Source organism: Ambystoma mexicanum, chromosome 1q (assembly GCF_040938575.1).
Source record: "Ambystoma mexicanum isolate Mex_15411 chromosome 1q, UKY_AmexF1_1, whole genome shotgun sequence".
In the NCBI taxonomy this organism is placed as follows: domain Eukaryota; kingdom Metazoa; phylum Chordata; class Amphibia; order Caudata; family Ambystomatidae; genus Ambystoma; species Ambystoma mexicanum.
In genome coordinates this window covers 823,118,851-823,143,588 of record NC_090922.1, presented here as the reverse complement: position 1 = coordinate 823,143,588, position 24,738 = coordinate 823,118,851, and the positions used below count along the sequence as shown (strand labels likewise).

The 24,738-nt window shown below is 45.8% G+C and overlaps 1 protein-coding gene across 7 annotated transcripts in view; it reads left to right on the top strand.

Annotated features, from left to right (window-relative positions):
* CACNA1E (calcium voltage-gated channel subunit alpha1 E) overlaps window positions 1-24,738 on the top strand; it is a 3,100,882-nt gene that overhangs the window by 2,629,474 nt on the left and 446,670 nt on the right. For all 7 annotated transcript variants that reach the window (XM_069641436.1, XM_069641438.1, XM_069641434.1 and 4 more), the window contains one exon: window positions 10,590-10,700. In XM_069641436.1, coding sequence (XP_069497537.1) covers window positions 10,590-10,700 — 111 coding nt within the window. The remainder of the gene's footprint in view (window positions 1-10,589; window positions 10,701-24,738) is intronic.

Below are 24,738 nucleotides of genomic sequence, written 5' to 3'. Positions count from 1 at the left end.
GAAGCTCTATGCAGTTTATGTACATTCCCAACTCCTGTGTCGACCAGGTCCCCCCTGTGGCTACTGAGCCACATCTTGCTCACAAACCAGAACGACTGGCGTCTGATTCGATGATGATATCCGGGATGGAACCGAAGATGGCTCTGCCATTCCAGGCCTCCACGTGTGTGAGCCACCAATTGAGTTCTGTCCTCGCTTGAGGGGACAGGGTCAGGCGTTGAGAATAAGAGAGACTGCGTCTCAGGTGTTGGCCCTTCAGTCTTTGTAGTTCTCGGTAATGAAGGGGACCGGGTAATACCGCTTGGATAGACGAGGATAGAAGTCCTATCACCCTTGCTAATTCCCGAAGAGAGATGAGATCTCTCTCTAAGAGCCTGCGAATCTCCCGCTTGCTATAATGAATCTTGGCAGCGGTGAGACGAAGCTTTGCATCTTGAGTGTCCACCACGAATCCCAGAAACTCTAGGTTCCTGGAAGGACAAAGCACTGACTTCTCCCAATTGATGAGAAAGCCGAAACTGTGCAGCAGATCTATAGTTAGGCTGGCCTGTTCTTGCAATAACTCCTGAGATTGCGCCATAAGTATAATGTCATCCAGGAAGAATATTAGACAGACGCCTTGTTCTCTGAGGCGAGCCATCACTGGTCTCAACAGCTTGGTAAAGGCCCAAGGAGCTGAAGAGAGCCCGAAGGGAAGGCTTGTGAACTCCCCATTCTTGAAGATCCCACGAGAACCTTAGGTAATTCACGTGCGCTTGATGAATGGGCACTGCGAGATACGCATCCTTTAAGTCTAGACGTATGAGCCAATAGTTTGGCCTCAGGATGTCTCTGAGCATGTGAATGCTCTCCATCTTGAAATGACGGTAGACTATAAACTTGTTGAGCGCTCTCAGGTTTAGTATGGGTCTTATTTTTTCTTTTCTGCGCACCAGTCGAGCAGGGGCAAATTGTGTTCTTCTGATATAGGCTGTGAATCTCGCTGTCTAGCGCCCTCAGATCTACTTCGGACATAATTATTGGGGTGGGTCGACTGACTTGAAAGGACTGCGTGAAAAATTCTAGTCGAAGACCACGCGCTGCGTCCCTGACCCAGGCGTCCCCTGATAAGCCATCCCAAGCATGCGGAAAGAACATTAGCCTCCCCCCAATGGGTGTATTTGGCTCTGGCGCTGGTAAGTGCAGACTGACCTGTTGAATGATTTTGGGTTGTGTTCTTAGGGGCTCTCCTCCAGATCGCCCTCTGCTTTGTCCTCTGGACGGAAGGAAGCTATTGGTGCGCTCTTGCCAAGCATTGTGTTGCTCCTTTTGATGCTGAGGTCTTCTGTCAAAGGCGTAGCGGCCGGAAGAGCGACCTCGACCAGCCCTGGAAAAAATCTTTGACACAAAGACCCTCTTGATGGAGGCTTGGGCTTTGTCTACAGCGGTAAAGGTACCGACAAATTTTGCCATTTCCTTGTCAAAAGGATCTCCAAAGAGCAATCCCCGAGCGGCTGCACCAGACTCTGTGTTTGCCAGCTCAGTCAGTTTCCAGTCGATCTTGAAGAGGATGCCCTTCTGACATTCTGTGGAAATAGCGCAGCTTGTGTTACCTAGTAGAAAGATAGCTCTTTGGACCCAACCAGAGAGGATCACTGGATCAATAGGTTTGGAAGAGTTAGAGGCTTCTTCCGCTAAGGTCCAGGATTTTTGCCAGTGGACCTGTGATGTCTAAATGTTTATCCTGGCAAGACTTCCAGGCTCGGTCGATGCCTTTTCTGGGATCCTTCACATGCTTGCCCAAGAACGTGATCATTTTCAAATCGAGTTCTGGAGTCAGAGCTACCTTATGTGGTATTTCAGGGCGTGAGCATTCTGCCCGTAGCCTTGCCCTGATCTCTTTGTCAAGAGGCTTGCGCAGCCTATGAAAGATATAATCCGTAGTTCTGGCTGATGGCTCCCAGTCCGAGGATCTAGGGTGTACCAAGTCTTCGGGAGCAAACTTCCCCTTCTCAGGAGGTTGCTCCCGCAGCCTCTGGGGATGTGGGGTGCCGCAATCCCCGAGGTTGAGGGTTTGGAACCCCATATTTGGGCATCCTCATCTGAGGAAGAGAGCGATAGCTCTTCATATACTCCTGCTCTTTGGTTGTCTTCCGTGCCCTGTTCATATCCCTCCGGGCTTGAGGGTCTTGTACCCCTGTTTTCCTTCTCGGGGTTAGAGGGTCCTTCAAAGGAAGGGGTTACCTTCCGACTCATAAAGGCTTTTTTCAGCCTGGAGAAGGCATCAGAGACGGCAGCGGTGGCAGGAATCAATTGGCTCGGGGGGGGCGGGGGGTCAAAGAGCTTCTGCTCTTGTGAGCCGGGCTACATCCCCCTTGTGTAAGGTGCTTCCTGTTCTGAGCCTTCTTTCCCCCTGAAGGAGATGTGCCTCGCATTCGCTCCTCCATGTCAGCTAAGCACTGTTGCATTGGCAGGAGCATGCCTGACACAGCTTTTTTAATAATGTTTTCGACAGTAGATCCAAATGCCTTTTGATGGCTTCTTTCCATAGCCACCTCATCAATGAAACATGAATCCTCCTCACCTTCTGACCAAGCTTGATCAGACTGAGGGGAATATTACGCTGCCATGGTAGTTAAGCGCCTTATATATACTTTTTTTTTCTCAATGGGCTCACTGATGCCTCCTCTCAAAGCCCAATCTTTATGGGAAATTCCTCAAAATACTCTTATGTCCTTTGTTATTTTTTTTTTATACGGGAGTACTCAGTTGTACTCCTGTCTCAAGTCTTGTGCTCCTGAAATTGTCCGTTTTTAGGTTGGAGCAGCAGGAATCAGGAGTATCCTTTCTCCCTCCTGGCTCTCTCTTTTTTTGGGGGAAAAAAACAGGCGAATTAGTATTGAAAGGCTCAAAGACTCTGGCGCTCGCGTTCAGCAACCGTTATTTCAATCGGAAGTGCTCACGCGAGCGCCGAAGCCCCAAGGAAAGGACCAGGGAGAGCAGGAGCTCCCCCTGGTGATTGATGGGAGGCGGCGCGCACCGTGAGTGGCTGCGCTGCTTTCCCGAGCCCGCGTTAAACTATTTCGAGCTGGGAAAGCAGTGCGGATTAAGCAGGACCCGCTGCAGCGTTCGGAGAGAACGCTGCAAGCGGGTACACGCGAACGAAGAACGTTCGCACAAACTGAAGTCTCCGACGCCAGCAGGAAACAGCTGGCATCAGTAGGAACAAAGGAAAAGCGTTGCTGACAAGAAAAAAAAAAGGTCAGTAAACAATAATACGCTACGCGTTAGCGATCATTCATTAATAACAAAGCAAAACATTTAAACGCTCGCACAGAAATGAATCTGAATAAAATAATCACGTAAACAGAATTGAATAAGAAGTAACTTATCTCTTGCTGTGAGCAGCAAAGAAAGAGGAAGTTCCTTCTTGTTCAAGACTGTTTATGGGCATATATGCACGCCCATTGGAGGACTAGGGACACATGACCATGGATATTGGATGACCTTTGGGAGCATCATGGGAAATGCAGTTTTCTCAACCTTTAATGAACTATTGTGGACTTGGGATTTATATTGGAGTGGTTTAATGTCATGTTTATTATATGTTTGTAGCACCTTCATTACGAGTATGATAGTATGTGTGGTGCACAAAATATCTTGCTGCTGAGCTTTTCCTATATGAAATATTGAAGGAAAGAGAAGCATAATGCTCGCCTCTGTGTCTTTAATAGAATTAAGACTTTCTTGTAAGTTATTATGGAAAATCTTGATTTCTGCTCATGGAGGGGACCCGAGGATCCCACTGCGCCCAGATGCAATGTGTCACAAGTATGTACCAGTTTCTAAGGGAGGGGGGATTTGAAATTCAGAGCAAGTGGGAGTCCAGCCGTTTAGGATGGAAGAGATGAAGCTACTGATATGTTATGATCTCTAGCATGGCAACATTTCCATATTTTCCTATATGAAATATTAAAGGAAAGAGAAGAATAATGGTAGCCTCCGGTCTTGACATACAATGGTGGATTCCCAGAACACCTGACTACACTTTTAATCTTCACAATGACGAAAGGTGGTGGGGGCTCCAAAAAGCAAAGTAATATAGATACATTTACGTGTCAGAATGGTAAGCCCCGGCCCAAACCCATAGTGGAAGCAAGTGGAGTGTCAGGCCCGCGGGAACAGGGCACTCCAATATTTGCCAAATACTGGAAAGCATTCAATCCGGATTTGCTTTAATAAACAAAATGTTAAAGTATATAACAACTAAAATTGGAACCCCGATGGCTAAAATGGAGTGAGAAAATGCAAGGGTGACAGAAGCAGAAACTCGGATAAGAACAGCAGAAGACAACATCATCTAGCTCAACACACAGATGGCTACAATGACCAGAGAGCTTAAATGTGCCCTGCAAAAATGCAATAACCTAGAATCACGCTCCAGGAGTAATAACTGTATCGTAGGCCTCCCTGAGAAGATCGATCAGGGTCCCATGGACGAAACATTGGAAACCCTGCTCAAGGGTATATTGGGGAACAGAGTCTTCACAGAGCTCAAAGACCTCCTGCTACGAGGCCCCGACCCGCAGCCCCCACAGACCTGTAATTGCTTGACTACTCAACTATAGAAATTGAGACAACATTCTGAGACTAGCAAGAGAGAAAGGAACGCTGGGTTATGAATCTAATTCTATCCATATCTATCCGGATCTTTCAACGGCGTTCCGGATGGAACTTAGATAATTTGCCAGGGTACAAAAAGCTGCTGAGGGATTGAGCAATACAATACGCCATGCTCTTTCCTGCCAGACTGAGGATCCAACATGTGGCCAAAACATTTTTCTTCACGATGCCTGAGGACAACAGCTTTCATTGAGACTAGCATGCCTCTCCCTCAGGAGTCAACGGGTGAATCATAACGGGAGTACTAACCTCACCGGACATCACAGCTGAGCAGCACTCCTCATGCGTCTGAATGTGAATGCTACTCTGACTTGGAAACGATTCAGGGGTCAGGACTGGGAACTCAGTATTTGTGCATCCGCTTTAGGAATGGGATTTACTTGGAACATGCAACGTTTCTTTGAAATCCTTTTCTTCACAATGCCGGAGAAGGCAACAGCTTTCATTGAAATCTCTAATCCTGAGTATGAGTAAGAGGGTTTAAGTATCGTGGGCTCGCAGAGGCAACAGCGGCGTTCGCCCTCTGCTGGGTTCAAAGGGGTATTTGTGTTTGGGGTTATGGGAGGAATTACATCTTTCTGTTTGGGAGGGGGATGAGGAAGGGTACGTTTTCCTAAAATGTTGTTTTAGTAAACACAGAAGGTTGTGAAATGGGCTACTTCAAATACAGGACTGTTTATTACAGGACAGATTCGTAATATGATGACTAAAAAAAAACAGGTTAAATGACTTCTCTTAATGTTCTGAGCTGGAATGTTCAAGGGCTGGGTAGTCATTCCAAATCCAGGGAAATAATGGCTTATGTCAATAGACATAAGATAAATGTCCTCTTCCTCCAAGAGAAACATTCCACATCCGGTTTTAAAATTAACTTCACCAAAACTTAATAACATAACAGATCCTTCACAAGTTATTCATCTCAATACAGAGGAGTGCTCACTCTGGTGCCTAAATCGCCTACATTTTCATGACTAGGCACTCACATAGACCAAGGTAGAAGATATGTGGTCATACACTGTAGATTAATAGACACAGAAGTTCTATTGGTAAACACATGCGGCCCTAACCTTAACAATCCGTAATATTATGTGATGGTTGCTGACTTATTGGAAACATTCCCACTTATTCCTGTCATGTGGGAAGGTGACATGAATACTATACTTGATATACGGCTCGACAGAATGGGCAAGGAACCTAGACCGTTGTCAAAAACTGTGCCGAACATAATGCGTCAAATGGAGAAACTAGAGCTCTGTGACGTGTGAAGAACACAGTACCCGCAGACATGTGAATTCAGGTATTACTCTACTGTGCACAATGTGGCCTCTAGAATTGACCTCTTCTGGATTTCACGACACCTGGTGGGTAAAGTAAACAGATACACCCGCACACGTTTTCTGATCACTCGCCTATACTGTTGCAGTTAGAAATAGGGGCCCATAAACGGAATCGCGCATCCTGGAGATTCAAATCGGAGGCACTGCAGGATTTGTATTTATACCTGACATTGAAAAGAACATTTGCACATATTGTATCCACAATGAAAACGACAGTTTCCTTTGGAATACTGTGGCAAGCCTCTTATGTGTATATAAGGGAGATGGCCATGTCTAACGAATTTGGCATACTCAAAACCAACCATTAGGAGGGATATAAGATAATGTGAAAGTAAAATCAAAGACCTTGAGAACAGTTATGCTATTACTGCAGACCCTGTAGTGTTCGCAGATATGCAAATAAACCTTGAGCAGTTCAGGGAGCAGGCCACCAGGGAGACTAGATAATTCGCAAAACCTAAAGCGCCTAGGAAGTATGGTGAATGGGAGCACCCAGGAGGAGGCCTGGCCAGACTGCTACAATGGGGAAAAGGTCTGTTGCAGGTAGCCAGTATTCATGATGACCATGGTTTAGTTTGCTACATTGATTGCAAAATGACATCGGTTCAAAAGGAAATCTACGAAACACTATACCAGGTCAGTATACCCAAAGGCCTGGTGGGTATCCATGTGCTGCTTGATGGCATTCCTACATAGAGGCTTTCCAATAGTACTAGAGAGCAGATGAATACACTGTTCACCACCGAGGAAATTATGCAAGTCATAAATGAGCTCCCGAGAAATAAAGCCACAAGCCCAGATGTGCTGACTGCAGAATTATACATTGCGTTTTTTGGCAATTCTGGCCCCATACCTATTGAAAGTCTGGGAAGAAATCACAGCTACCAGAGTCCATACGTGAGGCCACAAAAACAGTATTAATAAAACCGGGGAAACCTGGAGATGACTGCTGATCATAGAGATCACTATCACTTATGAACCTTGATGCCAAAATATATGCTAAAATTATTGCAAACTGACTGCTACCCCTGATGCTGCACATGATCCATCAAGATCAAGCAGGCTTCATCCCGGGAAGATCCACTACCGTGAATGTACGCCATCATTTTGATGTAATGGCCTACATATCGCCTGAGGCCTCTGCAGTCGCAGTCACATTAGATGCACACAAGGCCTTCGATATGATCTCATGGGGATACCTTTTTATCACATTGGCTAAATGTAGACTGGGAGACCAGATGGTTAAGTATATTAGGTTAGCATATACGCGCCCGATAGCCAGAGTTCTGGTAAATGCTACCCTGTCTGACGCGTTCAAACTAGAAACAGGGACATGTCAAGGCTGACCTCTATCACCTATCCTATTTGCTTTGGTGAATCTAGACCCTAGACCCTATTATGAAAGTCATCAGGGAGTTCCCAGGTTTTACAGTCAATTATACCAAAATCAGAAATGTTTCCTCTAACAGAAGCTGCGACAAGGCCACAAGGTATATACCGCCTAAAATGGACACCTGATCAGTTTAATTATTTCGGGGTGATCATAACCAGAGGAAAGGATGCACTACTCACCCCCAATTATCACATACATGAAGAACACCTGATAAACAAACTGAACATATGGTCACATATGCCACTTTCATCTGCTGGGAGGCTAGCCTTGATTAAAATGATAGTTCTCCCCAAACTACTTTATGCATTTGTCAACAAGCCCTTATGGCCGGGAAAGAGGTTCTTCACTAAAATACATGCCGTAATGTCCCAATTCCTATGGCATGCCGATGTTGCACAACCATATCAAGGAGGGGGGTGTGCAGGCCCATACCTTAAGTTATACTCGATTGCCACCCAAGCACAGTTTGCATCATTTTGGTTTGAGCAAGAAAACAAGACCTTAGGACGCTAATACTCAATAGCGACTACAGGAACTAATGTGCATATGGCACAGTATAGACTACACTTATTGTGTGGCAGAAACCTTTTTCAAAAACTGTCACGAATCGCCCCTATTATAAATGGTTGGCACTATGGCGGTTTTCTGCCCTTCCTCCTTCTTGGCAAAGAAGACAAGATACCCTGAGGTGTGCGGTATATAGTAACACACTTTCAATCAATGTCTCACTGCCTGTAAGGCCAGCTGGCTTTGAAATGAATACAAACATTGAATCTGTCTCTGACCTTGACGGCACCTGATGTGCTTCATTTCCGCTCCCGCCCCTTAGTGCCAGCAGACAGGTGCAGACCAGACATTTCTCACAAAGGTGGATCTGCAGTGTGTAATGCATGCGAATACGCCGCTCGTGAGCACTGTGGATTCTTCTATTGTCATTGGTTGTTTATGGGCACCTTGGAATGTTCATGAGCTTTACATGCTTTAGTTCATTTCCTGTAATTGTGTTCTTTCATCTTTTTGATCTTGTGTTTGTTCTTTTGTTTTCATTGCTCAGTTTCCCTTATTTCAGCAAATGGGTGATAAGATTTGTTTAATTTTTTCTGATTTCAGGTGGTTGTCATGTTTATTTTATGTGTTTGTTGAGCTATACCGATTATTTCGGTCCGGAAATGGTATTGCTGCATATCGAAACTGAGATTATCGACAGTCCATACTATGGACTGGTTCGGAAATTATATAATGTGTTCAAAACATGAGACCTGTTATATGTTGTTTGGACAGGGTTTTGTCATTTTAATGTATCACTCTAATTTATCAATGAGATAATTCCAAACATTTTCTTTTGTTTAGGTACTTTAAAATGTTCATCCTGACGAAGGCAGACCCTATATTTTTGTGTCTCCGAAACTAGTTGGTGTTTTGTTTTGTATGAGGACTCTTAGATCCAAAAGGCCTGGACTGTGACGGGCATTGACATTTAGGGTCTGATTCATGGAAGCGTTCTATAATGGTGCAATCCCATAGGAAAACGCTCTGTGAATTAGGCCCTTGATGTTTTATACATTGGACTATATTTCCATTTGTTTTGTTCTTACAAAGAAGTTGTTTTTAGCTCCTGTTATGAATTGGTGGTGGTATACAATTTTCACATTGGTGATATCATCTTGATTTGTGATGTTTGTTGCAAGAAATTGACCTTTATTTATGATTACACTGTTGTCCTTATCTTGTCCTAACCGAGACACAGCTCTTCTGTTTGTATTAAATATAAATCCAGCTGACCACATACGCAGTAAGACATTGATTGAAAATGTCTTCCTATATTCGGCACTCCTCAGAATATCTCCTCTTGGTTGTTTTGGATTTACCCCTGAGTCTGAGGGTATTTTCAAAAGGGTTGCCCTCTCCTTTTTCTAGACGTCCTCCTTCTTGGGACAACAGCCTCAGGAAATACTAAGACTTGGGATATCATATGCTGGGAGACATGTTACCAGAGGTTACACTTTTAACAATGCAAACTTGGAAAGAGGGGCACAAGGGGACTGCCATAGAGATTGTACAGTTTTACAACTAAGGGCAGCACTCTCAATGGTGGAAAGAATACCACATTGAACCACCAGAAAACCAATTCGTAGTCTTCATATCCAATTCAAGTGGTTGCCGTAAAATACACTTGGTCAAAGTAAGAGTAAGAGAGCAGTGGGAAATGGAAGTTGAAATTACGGATGAAGCATGTGGGAAAATATGCTCTCTCACAATGTCTGTCTCAATGAACACTAGGTTAAAATGGATCTAATTTAAGATTCTAGATAGGCAAACTCAAAATAATATATCCATAGAATGATGGCCTATGCCCACACTGTGAGAATGAGAATGCAGGTTACCTACATATGCTGTGGAGCTGCCCTAGACTCTTGGACTTCAGGGGCCAGATAAATGAAACAATAGCGAAGGTGACAGCCCAACCGCTAGACCCTTCTCCTATGAGTTGCCTCTTTGGGATATGGAGTAATGTCCTGGAAACACACAAGAGACCCTTCTCAACATGGGACGTATACTGGCCATGCGGTGCATCTCAAGGAAATGGAAGGACAGTGGCACACCATGAAAAGAGGAATGGCTGAAAAAATGTGATATGGGCGAATTACTGTGAAGAGCTGTTTGGGGCAACGTTACCTCTGACATCTAGACCCAGAGATATCTGGATGGAATTGTGTCATTTTCTGGGTCTGACACACAGTGCATAACAGTCGAGTGCTGGGAGAAGAAGGAAGGAGATGTGGAAGAGCAGTAGATGAAAGGAATGTTAGATGTGGAATATTGTAAGATGCATCCTTGATAACTGTCACCGTGTAAAGCACCGGGATCTGTAGTAATATGTACTATGATATACTGATTGTAACCAAATGTGTTTGCCAGAGAATAAACAAAGTTTTAAAAAGAAATGCACATCTCATCAGATGCACAATTACATGGCCACTTATCTGTGAATCTTTTGCGCCATAATTTCCGCACCTCTGCACACAGGGCATTTTTTGGTGTTTTCTTTGTGAATTTATCATTGCAGATCTCGTAGAGATGCGCCTGTTTTTGAGAATCTGCCCCTATGTGCTCATGCTGCTGTTGCTCTAACAAATGTCGTTGGTTGCGCTATATACTCAGATAATAATTATATTTTCTCCTTTTCCCCCTGACAGTATTATTCAGCTCCTTACACTTATGAACTGGCATTAAAATATCTGAACATCGCATTTACCATGCTCTTCTCGCTTGAGTGCATATTGAAGATAATCGCTTTCGGTTTCCTGGTGAGTAGTCCTACATCTAACTGTCACTTGGTGTTTGATCTTACGTAAGTCAATGAATTTCCACTCTGTCTAGGTTCATTAATAATGGATTAATGCGTAGAGGCTGGCCATGCCTGTGTGCAGTAGTAGATGAAACCTTATCTACATGATAGAGACACCCAGATGCTTTTTTTTAGTCTCCAGCTCCCAAAATTGTAACTGCAGAAGTTTTTTGTAATTACTTTATTTAAAAATGTTTACATGACGATAATTCCAAGTGTTCAGTATAGCAAGCCTATAGTGGTATCTATCCATCTAGAAGGACATATGTTGCATAACATAATTTGTTGGGCAGAAGAAGAGAAAAGGTACGATGGTTAAAACACCCAATTTGTAAACTTAGTTCATATTCCCCTGCTCCTGCAGCAAAAGGAAATAGACCATAAACATTAAAGCAAAGCATATAACACTCATAGACTTAGACAAACAAATAGCACATATTCATATAAATCATACCCCATTGCCATTATTGTACTGTTCATCCAACACCAAATCAATAGGTAGGGCACCCTTAACCGTAACATAAGCACATTTCAAGTATTTTCCTACCCATATAATGTGGAAGGTTTTCTTTAAAGGCCAACAGTTTGGGCTTTTGTCTGGGCATAGGAAAGGCATTTGACAGGTGCAAAATGGTGTGAGTACCTGGGCATCTAATAGCAGTGCTTGGACAATGCTGAATACTTATACACAAGCTAAAACTGTTGTTTTCTCCATTTAGCAAGAACATCCTTGTCTTCTTGAATTGCTTGCTTGTTTTAAATATAGTTGATTGGTGCGGACGACTTGTAAAGTGCCCTTCCGCTTACATAGCTGTAGCCAAGACAATTGATGTTTGGTGTCGCCATTAATGAGATTTATAATAAGCATACGTGGAATTTTACTTGTCTCTGAAATAATAAAGTATTTCTACATTTTTTGGCTCCTGTACAGCTCAATTGCGGGGAGGGGGCTTTCTAACGTTTAGGAAAGTGGTCCATTACCCGTGTTATCTTTGGCCTTTCTGGACACTGTATACCTCTGACATCTGATGTCCCATATTTGAGATTGACTGTGCAAATCACAGCAGTTTTTCAAGAATGTTTGGAAGGATTGTGGCCAGTTGGATTACAGTGGGGGCTATTGCATTTTTGCTGATGGAGCACTATGGAATAATATTGGAGCTACTCCCACTACTCTCCATCCTAATGTCAAACGTGGAATCCGATGGGATCATACAGGCTGACGTTTGGGTTACCTATTACACCAATAAATACGCCTTGCACAAGAAATGTAGTGAAATTGGAGGTCTCGACTTAGGATCACCTGTCGTAGGCCAGTGTGCCTGGGACCATGATGACATCTCTTGGGCTGTGGGTAAACTCAAGCCTTCTCGTGCCCCGGGACCGGATGGCATTCCCCCCTATGTACTCAAAGAAGATCCCAGCTTGTGGCTGGAACTTTTGAAGCCTATGTTTAACCACATCTTTGAGACCGACACTGTCCCTGCTACTTGGGTTCAGTCCATAAATGTACCCATTTACAAAAAGGTTGATGCACTCGACCCTAACAATTACAGGCCCACAGCGCTTACAGACGCTAAGAGTAAAGTATTTTCCATCTTGCTTCCCAGCGACCTAAATTGTGTGGTCAAAGGCAACTCTCTACTGAGTAAATTCCAAGTTGGTTTCCGAGAGGATATGGGTACTACCTTAAATGCAACTGTACTGGCTCCCTTGAGACACTTTGTGCAGGGCACAATACGTGTGTGGGGGAGGTTTTTCTAGCTTCACTGGACTTGCCCAGTGCTTTTGATGGTGTCATTAGGTCAATGCTATGGTCTAAAATACTTGCTATGAATATTCTGTGTAAGCTCGTCCAGCTTCTTGCACTCCTGCATACCCATACCACAATACGTGTCTGACTGACAAGGGAGGGGTCACTTTCACAGGAGATATTTTCCTATGTTGAGGTCAAACAGGGTTGCACGCTGGCCCCTTTAGTCTTCAACCTGTATGTGTGTGATGTGGAGAGACTGTGGTAGGGTCCTTCCATTGCATCCGCCAGGTTGGCGAGTATTAGGCTGAATGGATGGCATTTGTGGACGATTTCATCCTTCTCGATTGTACTCCGCGAGGCCTCAGGAAGAAAATGCAGCAGTTTTTTTATTATGCTTCAGCCAACAATCTCCTGCCTAATGCGTCTAAATCTCAGGCTCTTGTTTTTTTCTAGGGAAATTAAGGTGCAGACATATAATTGGACTATGGGCCAGGTCAAGGCTGGTACTTATCTTGAGTACAACCTTACTATTAGGGTCAGCATCGGATTTTGGAAAACTAGTCTATCTGATAAGGCCTATAAACCTAAAGCTCAACTGAAATTTTTGAAGCAAAAAGTATGCACATTTTCACTAATCCCAGTAAGGTGTTACTATCTCGCCAAGTTTGACCCCATTATTTTATATGGTCTTGACCTGTCCACTCATGATATGGGTACTACCTTGAATATGATACAAGAGAAACTTTAGAAGGAGCTGTTGGGTTTGTCTATGGCCGTACCTAATGCGGTCAAAAGACATGAGCTTTGTCTAATATCCATGAAAGCTAGATATGTCTGAAAACAACTCAACACCTTTAGGAAAATGAGCGACCCCCCGAAAAATTTGTTATACGAGACACTTGGTTTTGTTATGCATGCAGAATCTGTTCGTTCTATACAAGAGTTTTGCTCAAGGATGAAGTCCGTTCTGGTTTCCCTTGGGTTAATGGTGGAAGATCTAGTGCAACGACCGGGGATCGTTAAGAGCTCTCTGTTTAGGGCTGACTGGGTGGAGACTGTCAATTGCATCGCCACCTATGCTACCTATAGGGAATACTCCAACTTTGTGAATGCAAGGGAATGTATACCTCTATATCTCCGAAGATTTCCCTGTGCTAATGTACGAACGACTTATATGCGATTTATGCTCAACCAGATCCCATTTACGAGAGGATCAAGTATTGGAAGGATTCCACTAAATTGCCTGCAAATAACTCCTCTCCGAATCATTGTAGATTCTGTGGGGACAATGATTCTCCTGAAACTCCTAGTTATCATGTGTCCTTATTTTGATACTATGTGTAACGCTCACCTGATTCCCACGGAGGCGCTGGTCTTGGCAGGGTGGTAACTGTATCTTGAAAAGTGAAGTGCAGGACTCGATTGGCTTCCGGGGCTGGGCCTCTTCGCACTGTGTGTCTAACTCGAAGAGTAAGATGTCTGCAGGTGAAAGAATATGGGGTTAATGACCTGGGATTGTCGGGTGTCTCTCTCTCTCTCCCCCTCTCACGTTTCCATGGAGCCCCAAGGTCAACGTGCTCACCTTAGATATGTGAATGCTGGAATCTCCATCTGCGTCTGGTGCAGGGTGCCATTACCAGTTCCTTCACTGGGTTGAAACGTAGGCCTCTTGACTTCAGAGGATTGCTAACCGTCGTTAACTGCACGAACGGTGAGTTTCCGGGCACCTTGAATGTCCTTACACTCTTTAGGTGCGTGGGCACGTTAGTATGGAATAGGGCTCTGTAAAATGTTCTTTTCAAATGGTGCCTTTTGTCTTGCAGGGCTCTTGAGGCGGAAGATGGTGGTTTGAAGAGAGCCGGAGTTCGAGCCAGCGCATAAGAATGAAGCGCTTGGGAGTGCGTAAGTAAGTGCCTGTTGCCTGCTTTCGAAATGCACTCCAACTGTCTCTTTTCTTTTGCAGGTATGAGTTCGGATGCTGAAGAGACTCTGGAAAACGCCGGGGTATTTGCAGGCACCTAATTGTGGAGGGCGCGATGGCGCGTGAGTAAATAGCCTGCCTAATGTCTCTCCTTTTCTCTTTCAGGTGCAGGAATGCAGCGTTGAAGAAAACAGGAATTCGAGGGGTGCCGGTAAGTAAATTCCCCACAGGAATAATTATGCTTTTGTCTTCACAGGCTTTTATAATGGCGGAGGAGCAGCGCGAAGAGTTGGTAACTGCCGATGGATCAGGTGAGGAAAGCACTGCGAGTGAAGGTTGCTGTGCTAACCTGTTGTTTCTTTGTCTTTGCAGGTGGTTCTGTAGGCTGGATACAAGAAAGGTAAGCTTTTGTTCTCACAGGTTCAGGATCGGAAGAATGAAGACTGGAACCGACACGGTGAGCGTTCTGCTGCAGATGCAGAATAACCCGAAGCACGTTGCATCAATCGGGTGTGGTTTAAATAGCCTTGGAGTGATGAGGCGTCTTCCTCCACTGCCTCGCCCAGGAAAAAAAGAGTTCCTGTTCTAGAAGAGTTCCAGTGTTGTATCCAGGGAGTGGAGCCTGCCCCACCCAGGTAAGAAACTAGTCCCGGCTCGTAGAGGGCATAAATCCTACTGCAAGGAGGAGTAGATCCGGGTCTAGGTTAGGTCTATTTGACAGTCGTAAGACCTATGAGGAGGCAGGGAGTTAGCTTGGTCCTTCTGAAAGACGTCTTGGAATTCCTGGTATTCAGGAGGTAGTTGGGGAACCTCAGAAGAGATTGCTGCCAGCGAAACGTCAGGCCGAGGATAACAAGTGGGGATACATTCAGGAAACTGAACCGTCTTTGCTCGCCAATCGATCTGAGGATTGTGCTTCTCTAACCAAGGAATTCCTAGAATGATCTGGAACTGAGGGGCCTTGATCACATCGAACACGATTTTCTCCCGGTGTCCATCTTGGCTCACTAACGTCACTTCCTGGGTGGTGTGAGTTACTGGTCAGGAGGCTATCTCGTGCCATCCACTGTAGTAATGACGTCTTTTACTGCCTTAGGACAAAGAGGTAGATTCATCCTTGATACCATTTCACGGTCCACATAATTGCTGATTGCTCCGCTGTCGATGTAAGCTTCAATTGCATGCAAACGATCCGGACGTTCAGGGCTAATGAGGACCATAGGCACCACGAAATGCGAGGTCACGGAACAGATTTTAACGCTCGGCAAGAGGACCTCTACACTTGTCGGGCTAGGTCGTTTCCCTGCTCAGAATTTGTGGTACAGGCTCCTACAGCCTTCTTAGCTGGTTTAACTGGACAGTCTCGAAGAAAGTGCCCCGAGTTTCCGCAATAGAGGCATAATTGCTGCTGTCTTCTCCTTTCTCGCTCTTTTTGGGTTAATGGTCCTTTCATGCCCCCTATTTGCATGGGTTCCACGGTGTCAACTCCCCTAGCTAAGGTCTGCGGTTTGGAAAACACTTGGGTATCAAATTTGGAACGATCAGCCTTCCTGTTCTGTAATCTGTGGTCCAATTGAACAACTAGGTCAATATAGTCTGAGCAGTCTTGTGGAGGATTCACAACTTGAGCTAACACATCCTTGAGCTCTCCACCCAGGCCTCTGTAGAAAAGCGTAATTCTCTTATCCTCAGGCCATTGAGTTTCCACTATAAGTCTGTTGAATGATGCGATGTAAGTCAAAAGGTCTTGATTACCCTATCGTAACGAAAGGAGTTCATTGTCCAAGGCCTGCCCTTGTGAATGTCTTGCGAACAGTTTCTCCATGCTGGACTGGAAAGCCTGGAAATTATGAAGAACCAGATCATTCTGAGTGACTAAAGGGATCGACCAATCTGCGGCACTGCCACTGAGATAAGAAAGCACGAAGGCCACCTTAGCCTGATCTGTTGGGAAGGCTGCTGGCCTACATAAGAAGTGTAAGCGGCACTGGTTAATGAACACTGCAAATCTCTTTGGGTCACCAGAAAAGCGTTCGGGCGGAGCCAAGGGCACATTACCGGGTAGATTGATTTGCACTGGGTTTGTGGAGGATGCTGAAGGATAGTTTCCTCCTGAAGCGGGCAGAGGTGTTTGTCCTGCCTGCGTTTGTAGCAATTGCCTAGCGAGGTCATCTGTTCGCTCCTTGGATATAATCAGCTCTCTTCTTAGAGCGTTCGTTTCCTGACGAGCTGCATGTACTTCCGCTTTTAGTTCCCCAAGTAACTGGGCCAATTGATCGGTATCTGAGGTTTCCATTGCGCCTGGGTAGGAGTTTTGCGGTGGGCTTCGCGTTCTGTAACGCTCACCTGATTCCCACGGAGGCGCTGGTCTTGGCAGGGTGGTAACTGTATCTTGAAAAGTGAAGTGCAGGACTCGATTGGCTTCCGGGGCTGGGCCTCTTCGCACTGTGTGTCTAACTCGAAGAGTAAGATGTCTGCAGGTGAAAGAATATGGGGTTAATGACCTGGGATTGTCGGGTGTCTCTCTCTCTCCCCCTCTCACTTTTCCGTGGAGCCCCAAGGTCAACGTGCTCACCTTAGATAGGTGAATGCTGGACTCTCCATCTGCGTCTGGTGCAGGGTGCCGTTACCAGTTCCTTCACTGGGTTGAAACGTAGGCCTCTTGACTTCAGAGGATTGCTAACCGTCGTTAACTGCACGAACGGTGAGTTTCCGGGCACCTTGAATGTCCTTACAGTCTTTAGGTGCGTGGGCACGTTAGTATGGAATAGGGCTCTGTATAATGTTCTTTTCAAATGGTGCCTTTTGTCTTGCAGGGCTCTTGAGGCGGAAGATGGTGGTTTGAAGAGAGCCGGAGTTCGAGCCAGCGCATAGGAATGAAGCGCATGGGAGTGCGTAAGTAAGTGCCTGTTGCCTGCTTTCGAAATGCACTCCAACTGTCTCTTTTCTTTTGCAGGTATGAGTTCGGATGCTGAAGAGACTCTGGAAAACGCCGGGGTATTTGCAGGCGCATAATTGTGGAGGGCGCGATGGCGCGTGAGTAAATAGCCTGCCTAATGTCTCTCCTTTTCTCTTTCAGGTGCAGGAATGCAGCGTTGAAGAAAACCGGAATTCGAGGGGTGCCGGTAAGTAAATTCCCCACAGGAATAATTATGCTTTTGTCTTCACAGGCTTTTATAATGGTGGAGGAGCAGCGCGAAGAGTTGGTAACTGCCGATGGATCAGGTGAGGAAAGCGCTGCGAGTGAAGGTTGCTGTGCTAACCTGTTGTTTCTTTGTCTTTGCAGGTGCTTCTGAAGGCTGGATACAAGAAAGGTAAGCTTTTGTTCTTACAGGTTCAGGATCGGAAGAATGAAGACTGGAACCGACACGGTGAGCGTTCTGCTGCAGATGCAGAATAACGCGAAGCACGTTGCATCAATCGGGTGTGGTTTAAATAGCCTTGGAGTGATGAGGCGTCTTCCTCCACTGCCTCGCCCAGGAAAGAAAAGAGTTCCTGTTCTAGAAGAGTTCCAGTGTTGTATCCAGGGAGTGGAGCCTGCCCCACCCAGGTAAGAAACTAGTCCCGGCTCGTAGAGGATTCCCATATGGCTGGTAAGTAAGCAGCATGGTCTTCTGCAGGTAAGTCCACCCAAGCATCTTTATACATGTTATGAGCCCGGCGCTTCCAGTGCCGGGACCAGTGATTTTGATGAGCCTGGTGCCACCGGCGCCAGGACAGGGTCCAAAAGGTCCCAATGGGGACCGGCTGGTGCCTAGGATGAAGGTTAGAGGCCTGCTTCCAAGGACGTTGGGCTGGTCCTAGCCCCTTGGAAGCAGTGATCATGACAGCATGCGCCCGGATAGTTTTAAAGATAAATTTGACAAAAACATGGAGGTCTCCGCAAATCTATTTTGGTGTAGGTGTATGTGGGGCACGAGTATTTCATTGATTCTAGCCCTAAATGAGTTCCTGATGCTAGCCACAATAGAATTGGACAAAAACAATCTTAGCCCCTAATGGGATTTTGTTAGACCTAACAGAACTGGTCAAATGGATAGAATTTGACATGAGGTATTGGTCATTAACGTGAAATAACTTTCCTTTCTTCTTTTTATCTGTAACTTGATATTGTTTGTATCTTTTATTTATGATTTACGTTTGAATATTTTATTCCTGATGTATGTTTTAATGTATGTTTTAAGGAGATTTGTATGAGAAAAGGTTTTTTATTTATTCGTTTTTATATATTGTTCTATGTTGTGTAAGGTTTTCTGTAAACTGTGAACACAACAATAAAATAAAATAAAATAATTGCATTATTATATTTTTGGTGCTGATGAAGGCGTTTGTTATCTTCTAGTTACGCCAAAACGTTGCACACGTTTTTGCTCAATTTGACTAAGTGTCGGAGTAACATTGTTTAATCCGTATTTGTTATGCATAGATTAGTTTTTATTGTTTGTGTACATTTTATACATGTTTGGAATTGTATGTCTCCATAGCAAAACTCAGTGTTTGTAAATAAAGCAAACTAAATGTGTATTTTTTTTCCTGTCAGATTTATAAATCATTCATATTTTGAAACATCACATTAATAGATATGTATCAATGTTTTTTCTGCTTTGGGCTTATGTAAGCTTATGCAATTTGTGATCAGTTTGTAGTACTATTCATATTTTTAGTGCTTTTGTGAGACAAGCATTTTTGATGAATTATGTGTTTTCCTTCAAATCTGTTTCAATTAATGCCTGTTTGGACACAAAGGGCATCATCACGAGTTGGGCGGTTATCTCTCAAAGTGGCCTTAACGTAATTAGCGCCGCTAATACCGCTCTGCCATATCAAGAGCCGGCACAAATTGCAGCGGTAGAATCTGTGCTGACACCATGAAGTGCAATCACTGCTGCATCACAAGTCCCTGCACAGCGGAATTTGCGCTGAAAAACATCACTAATGCCACCAAAAGCACGGCACAATTATCCCCAGCCTCCAGGTTGAGGTAAATGAGCACAGGTGGCAGAAATGAATCCACAGGTGATCCCAATCCACTCCAGAGGGCTACATGAGGCACACGACTACCCCAAACACAGTGTCCAACACCATTCTGCCACTAGCCATTGCGAGATGGGACATGTAGCTGCTCATGCTGCGCCTAGCACTACAGAGGCAGTACAACCAGCCTAGGGCACAGGGTGCACAGGGGAGGAGGAGGTGGAGGAGGAGGAGGAGGAGAGGCCAAGCAAGGCATGTACCAATCCCCGGGGTCAGGCCCTCACCCTGGTCTCTCACTGACAGGCAGTTGCTCACCCTGTTTCACCGCAACAGGGAGAACATACTGAGCTGCTCAACACAATCCAGGTCGACATAGTGAGCAGGATCAACATCCGGACAGCTGTGCCCCCACTGCTGAATGTAGTGTCCATCCTACAATTCCTAGGGCACCTTTGTAGGTGCCATTCCCCGGCTTACTACGTGTAAGAGAAAATAAAATAACCAACACAACCCCTGTCGGGGAAGGAGGCACTGAGAACCGGCTGCAAGAGTTCAAAGGATGGTTTATTTCTCCAGCTAGGAAATAACCCAAAAAACCCAAAAACCATTTACATCATCACTCATGTATATATCAATTAAAGTAACTCTAACAAAAAATACTAAATGGACCCGATTGGCCAGGTGGTGTGGTGCTTTAGGTGTGGGTGGCATCTTTTCCTTCTGATTGGCTGAGTGGCTGACGAGATTATGGCCGTCAAATATCTTGTGCTCCACGCAGGTCAGGGTCCGGTCACTGTGGTCACTACCTAAGCTAATATGTTTCATTCGTAAAACACTAAATAACAAATTATCTAAACATTTTATACTTCTTTTCATATTTCTACACAAATCACACATAGTATTTATTGTCAGTACAATTGGGTCATTCGTGGCTTTAATTGGAGGCCTTGACCTTTATTGTGCATGTAAAAAAGAGTCATGCTGTGTTTCACCTATCTCCTAAGCTTTAGACCTATTAGTATAAGTAAAAACATATATTGTGGCAAAGTGCTTAAGGTTAGTAGCGGGTGTGTTGGGTGGGTTTCACAGCGCAGGCGAGGGTCTGGCACATGAAAGAAATCCCTTACATGGAGCGCAGGGTCAGGATGGCAATAAATTACTCTAAATGGGGGTGGGTGGCTTGCACGTTTATGGGGACGAACGAGCAAAAAGTGCTTAGCTCATCCTGGTTCACATGCTGGCTCTCATGCTGGCAGTGACCTCAGAGGAAGAAAACTGTATCATATTGGTTGTTGCAACTTTCTCCAGCTTCAGCGTGAGAATGGGAGCGCAGAGCTTTCCTTTGCAGGGGGAGTGCAAGGGTGGGGGCCAGCCAGCTGCCTGCGCACCTTGTGTGTGCCTCTGTCCTTGGCTGTTGCGGTGGAAGGGGGAGCTGAGCCATGCTGTACTATCGCAGCGAGGCCTGTTTACCCAAAATGGAGTCGAAAGGGGGCACAAAAGATGGATGCCCCGTGTCCTGCTCAGTAGTCCCATCTATGTAGCGGTCAACCGTGGTTAACTTTACATAAGGGCAAGGGGCAACCCCACTACCGGAGGCACGTGGTCCAAGTCCCGTACTGAGGAGTGTGCGGCGCGAGGGGGTCCCTCACTCCCATACACCTTCCAGCACTCCGTGGCCATGATACATGGAATGACACCCAACATTTTGTGCAGTCCTGGACCAGGTGCTGGATTCTCTCCGGCGGCATGTGTCACGCCACATCTCACTGCCCACCACCCCAACACAGGTGCACGCCATGAAGGCACAGTTATATGCCATTACCCAAATTCCAAATGCAGCCTGGTCTGTACCCATGTGACGTTGGTGGCCCCACAGGCCCATGAAGCAGTGTACCGCAACCGTAGGCACTACCAATCCTTGAATGTGCAGGTGACCTGTGATCCCAACCTTTACATCACCCACTGTTGTGCCCGCTACCCTGGGTCCACTCACAATGCCATGATCCTATGGAACAGTACACTGTCTGGATACATTGAGAGGCAAAGAGGAGAATGGACGTGGATAGTGGGTGAGTAAAACTGTCAGCATGCAGGTGCTGCGATGCAGCTTCGCATATTGGGGGTGGGGTGGTCATGTGCAAAACACCACAAAGAATGGCATGACAGGCGAATGTGAAAGTCGGACCTGCCTACCTCCCGCACCAACGTCACAGTCCACCCCATGAAACATGCACATGTCGGAGGGCCACATTCAAATTTGTTTGTATTACCCACTGAGTGGTGCACAAAGCACATTCCAAATTCCTACAAGACAAGATCACGCCCTACAACCCAACCAGCACCCTTAGATCAAGCATTGCCCTACTCCTAGTGGTCCCCACCTCCAATTCGACCACAATCGGAGGGTCAACCTTCTCAACCCTGGGGCCACCTTTGTGGAATTCACTGCCTCCCTGCATTAGATACAGCGAAGGTCACATGGCATTCCAGAAGGCACTCAAAACCTGGCTATTCACCTAACCAGCCAACCTACACCTACATTCACATCTGGCATGGCACCCCGCTGACTACGAACCCTATCATAGACCATCAGTCTTGACGATCTCCAACTCCACTACCTAGGGCCTCCGGCCAGACGTGAATGCCAAATCGTAGTGGCACCCTGACAGAATTCTGCATCTGACAGAATGTATTCATCACCTCATCGGCAGGAACTCGGCATGCGCTAAGGCCTAATGCTAGCTATCGGCATCAACCAGGGGCGCTGATTGCCATAACCGAAGCACCAACACTCTTGAGCTTGATCAAGGCAACGCAATTATGCACCACGCAATCAACCCTAGAAGGCACCTGCCTGCTAACACTATACACCTGGGATCCAAGAACAGAACTAGATATCGAGGGGCTGTTCAATAGTTAAGCTCCCAATCACTCCTACCATTGAATGTATATAACAGAACCTCCTTCTGGTAATCGATCTAGCAGAAATAGAAACCCATGCACTAATTCAGCACTTATGAATTTGATCACTTATCTACAAATATGCACTATGCTATCAAACCCAGGTCTACCGGCACCTGCTAATCCTACACATCTGGAAATCCCTACAAAGAACTATAGCAAAGGAGATTCTAGCACTTATTTGTTGCTAATCACGACTAGCTGGTTATGTCCAAATAGTAATACCTATTGGGGATCTGATTTAACAAACTGCCGACCGAGCATAGCGCTAGCAGCTGTGCAGAAAGAACATAGAGTTTTGGGACTGACCCCCTGTCACCACCCATTAGTCTTCACCAAACAATTTTACCCATCAAGATACAGGAAGATTCCACACCCTCAATAGGCACTGGAAGCTGAACAGAAACAAGGCCCCCCTGAAAAATGCACAGACACTCGAACACACCACTATGCTAACTCTTGCCTGTGCAGCAACAAACAATTGGAATGTAGCTACACCCCTCAAATAATTCGGCTTAGCTGCACACATACTTACACACCTCTGTATTCACCTCAAAAGTCTTTAAAACGCAGCTATACCCTTTAAAAATGTCGGCCTAGCTGCACACATAGCATTATTCTCAAGCACCAGCGCCACCAGAATTCAGATACCATAGTCCATTGGTCTTACTGCACACATTCTACTGCCCTAACACAGCCACCACACAACAGCTAGTGCTAGTATGCAGCTAACATTACCTATTGCACACTGATAGCACACATACCGAGTGCACCCATGCACATTGTACTACAGTACTCTCTCCACAGACCTGGACTGCGATACTGAGGGTGTTCAACCCACTATGGAATCATAACAGTGGTAAAAGGCGCTATACAAATGCCAAATAACATAACTTCCCCGGATCAATGAGCTGATGCACACATAGAGTTGCAACTATATACACACACATGACTACAGGTACCACAATGCAACATGCATAATCCCAAATCAATGTAAAACTAAGTGTCACATCACATCGCACAACAGCAACGGTACTAGTACCGCAGTCACGTACCCAAGTACACTCAGCCAGCAATGCAGACACGCAGGCCCCAAAACCTATGGTGGGACGATTGGGAAAACATCAGGCCACATGCACCAGAGCAATACACTGCCACTATACAGCCACCATGTTGACTTGACATGGCACCGATGGACAGATGTCACATCTGCTGCACGGGAACAGGGTTCATGTTAAGAAAATACAATGCATGATGCGAGTGACACAACATGCACAATCATCGGAAAGAGACAGGCCACGCAATGAAGCCCCATGTGCATGCACATGAAGTCCATTGCCCTGATGCCGTGTAAGTCCACCCCCACACATTACAGTGAGACTAATGTCTGTTCCTCTCCCTATACAGGTGACTCCGGCTACCCGCAGCTGGCCTGGCTAATGACACATGTGCGTGAACCACAAACACAGCAGGATTTTGCCTAGAACCACGCACACAGCAGGACCCGTGTGTGCCTAGAATGTACCTTTGGCCTTCTGAATAGGGTAAAATTGTGCTTGTGTGTGCCATGCTGCACAATATCTGCCTACAGAAAAATGTTCCTCTACCCCATGACGTGGACATGCCACCCCCAGAGGATAAGGATGCATTGCCTGTGGCAGAGGCGACTGCATGCATTGCCAGAGACGATGTTGGGGATGGCAGACTGGCGTGTCAAGGACTGATAGACAATTTATTTTGATACATTCACCACGCCATGTACCACTGTGTGTCACTCAACTCAAGTCAATTAATATCACATTGATTAATAAACACAACTGTGACACAATGAGGAATGTCCTTGCATTAATGAAGTTGAATTGTTTTAATGAAATTTGTGCTCTAACTATCCCCCTCCCACCACCAACACCCCCATACACTATCCCCCCTCCACCCTCCCACCACCAACAACCCAGCACGCCCACTGTGGGATAAAAGTGTGTCCGTTCCATGGCTTTTTCCTCCCAGGGTTACCCCTAGTGATTTAGGACCCAATTGGCACTCAGATCAATGCCTGAGTATGCTGGGCTGTGACCCCCTCAGTGGGTATCGCCGAACTTGAGGGTATTGACCCTGGCCCCCCGATGTGCTGCAGAGTGAGTTCTATGCTTTGTTGCATCGAGCTCCCTGACTTGCTGCCCATACACCATCAGGGCCGCAGTACTGTCGGCCCTGTGCCTTGTTTCTCTCCATTGCCCAAACGATCCTGCGGGCAGCCCCTTGCATGCAATTGCGTATGGCATAGAGATGCAGGGAATGTGTGTGGCCAATGGCCTCCATCTCCCATTGTCCCCTATCCATTTCGTCCAGCCTCCGGGGGATGGATTGGCTTGGTGGTGTGTGGTG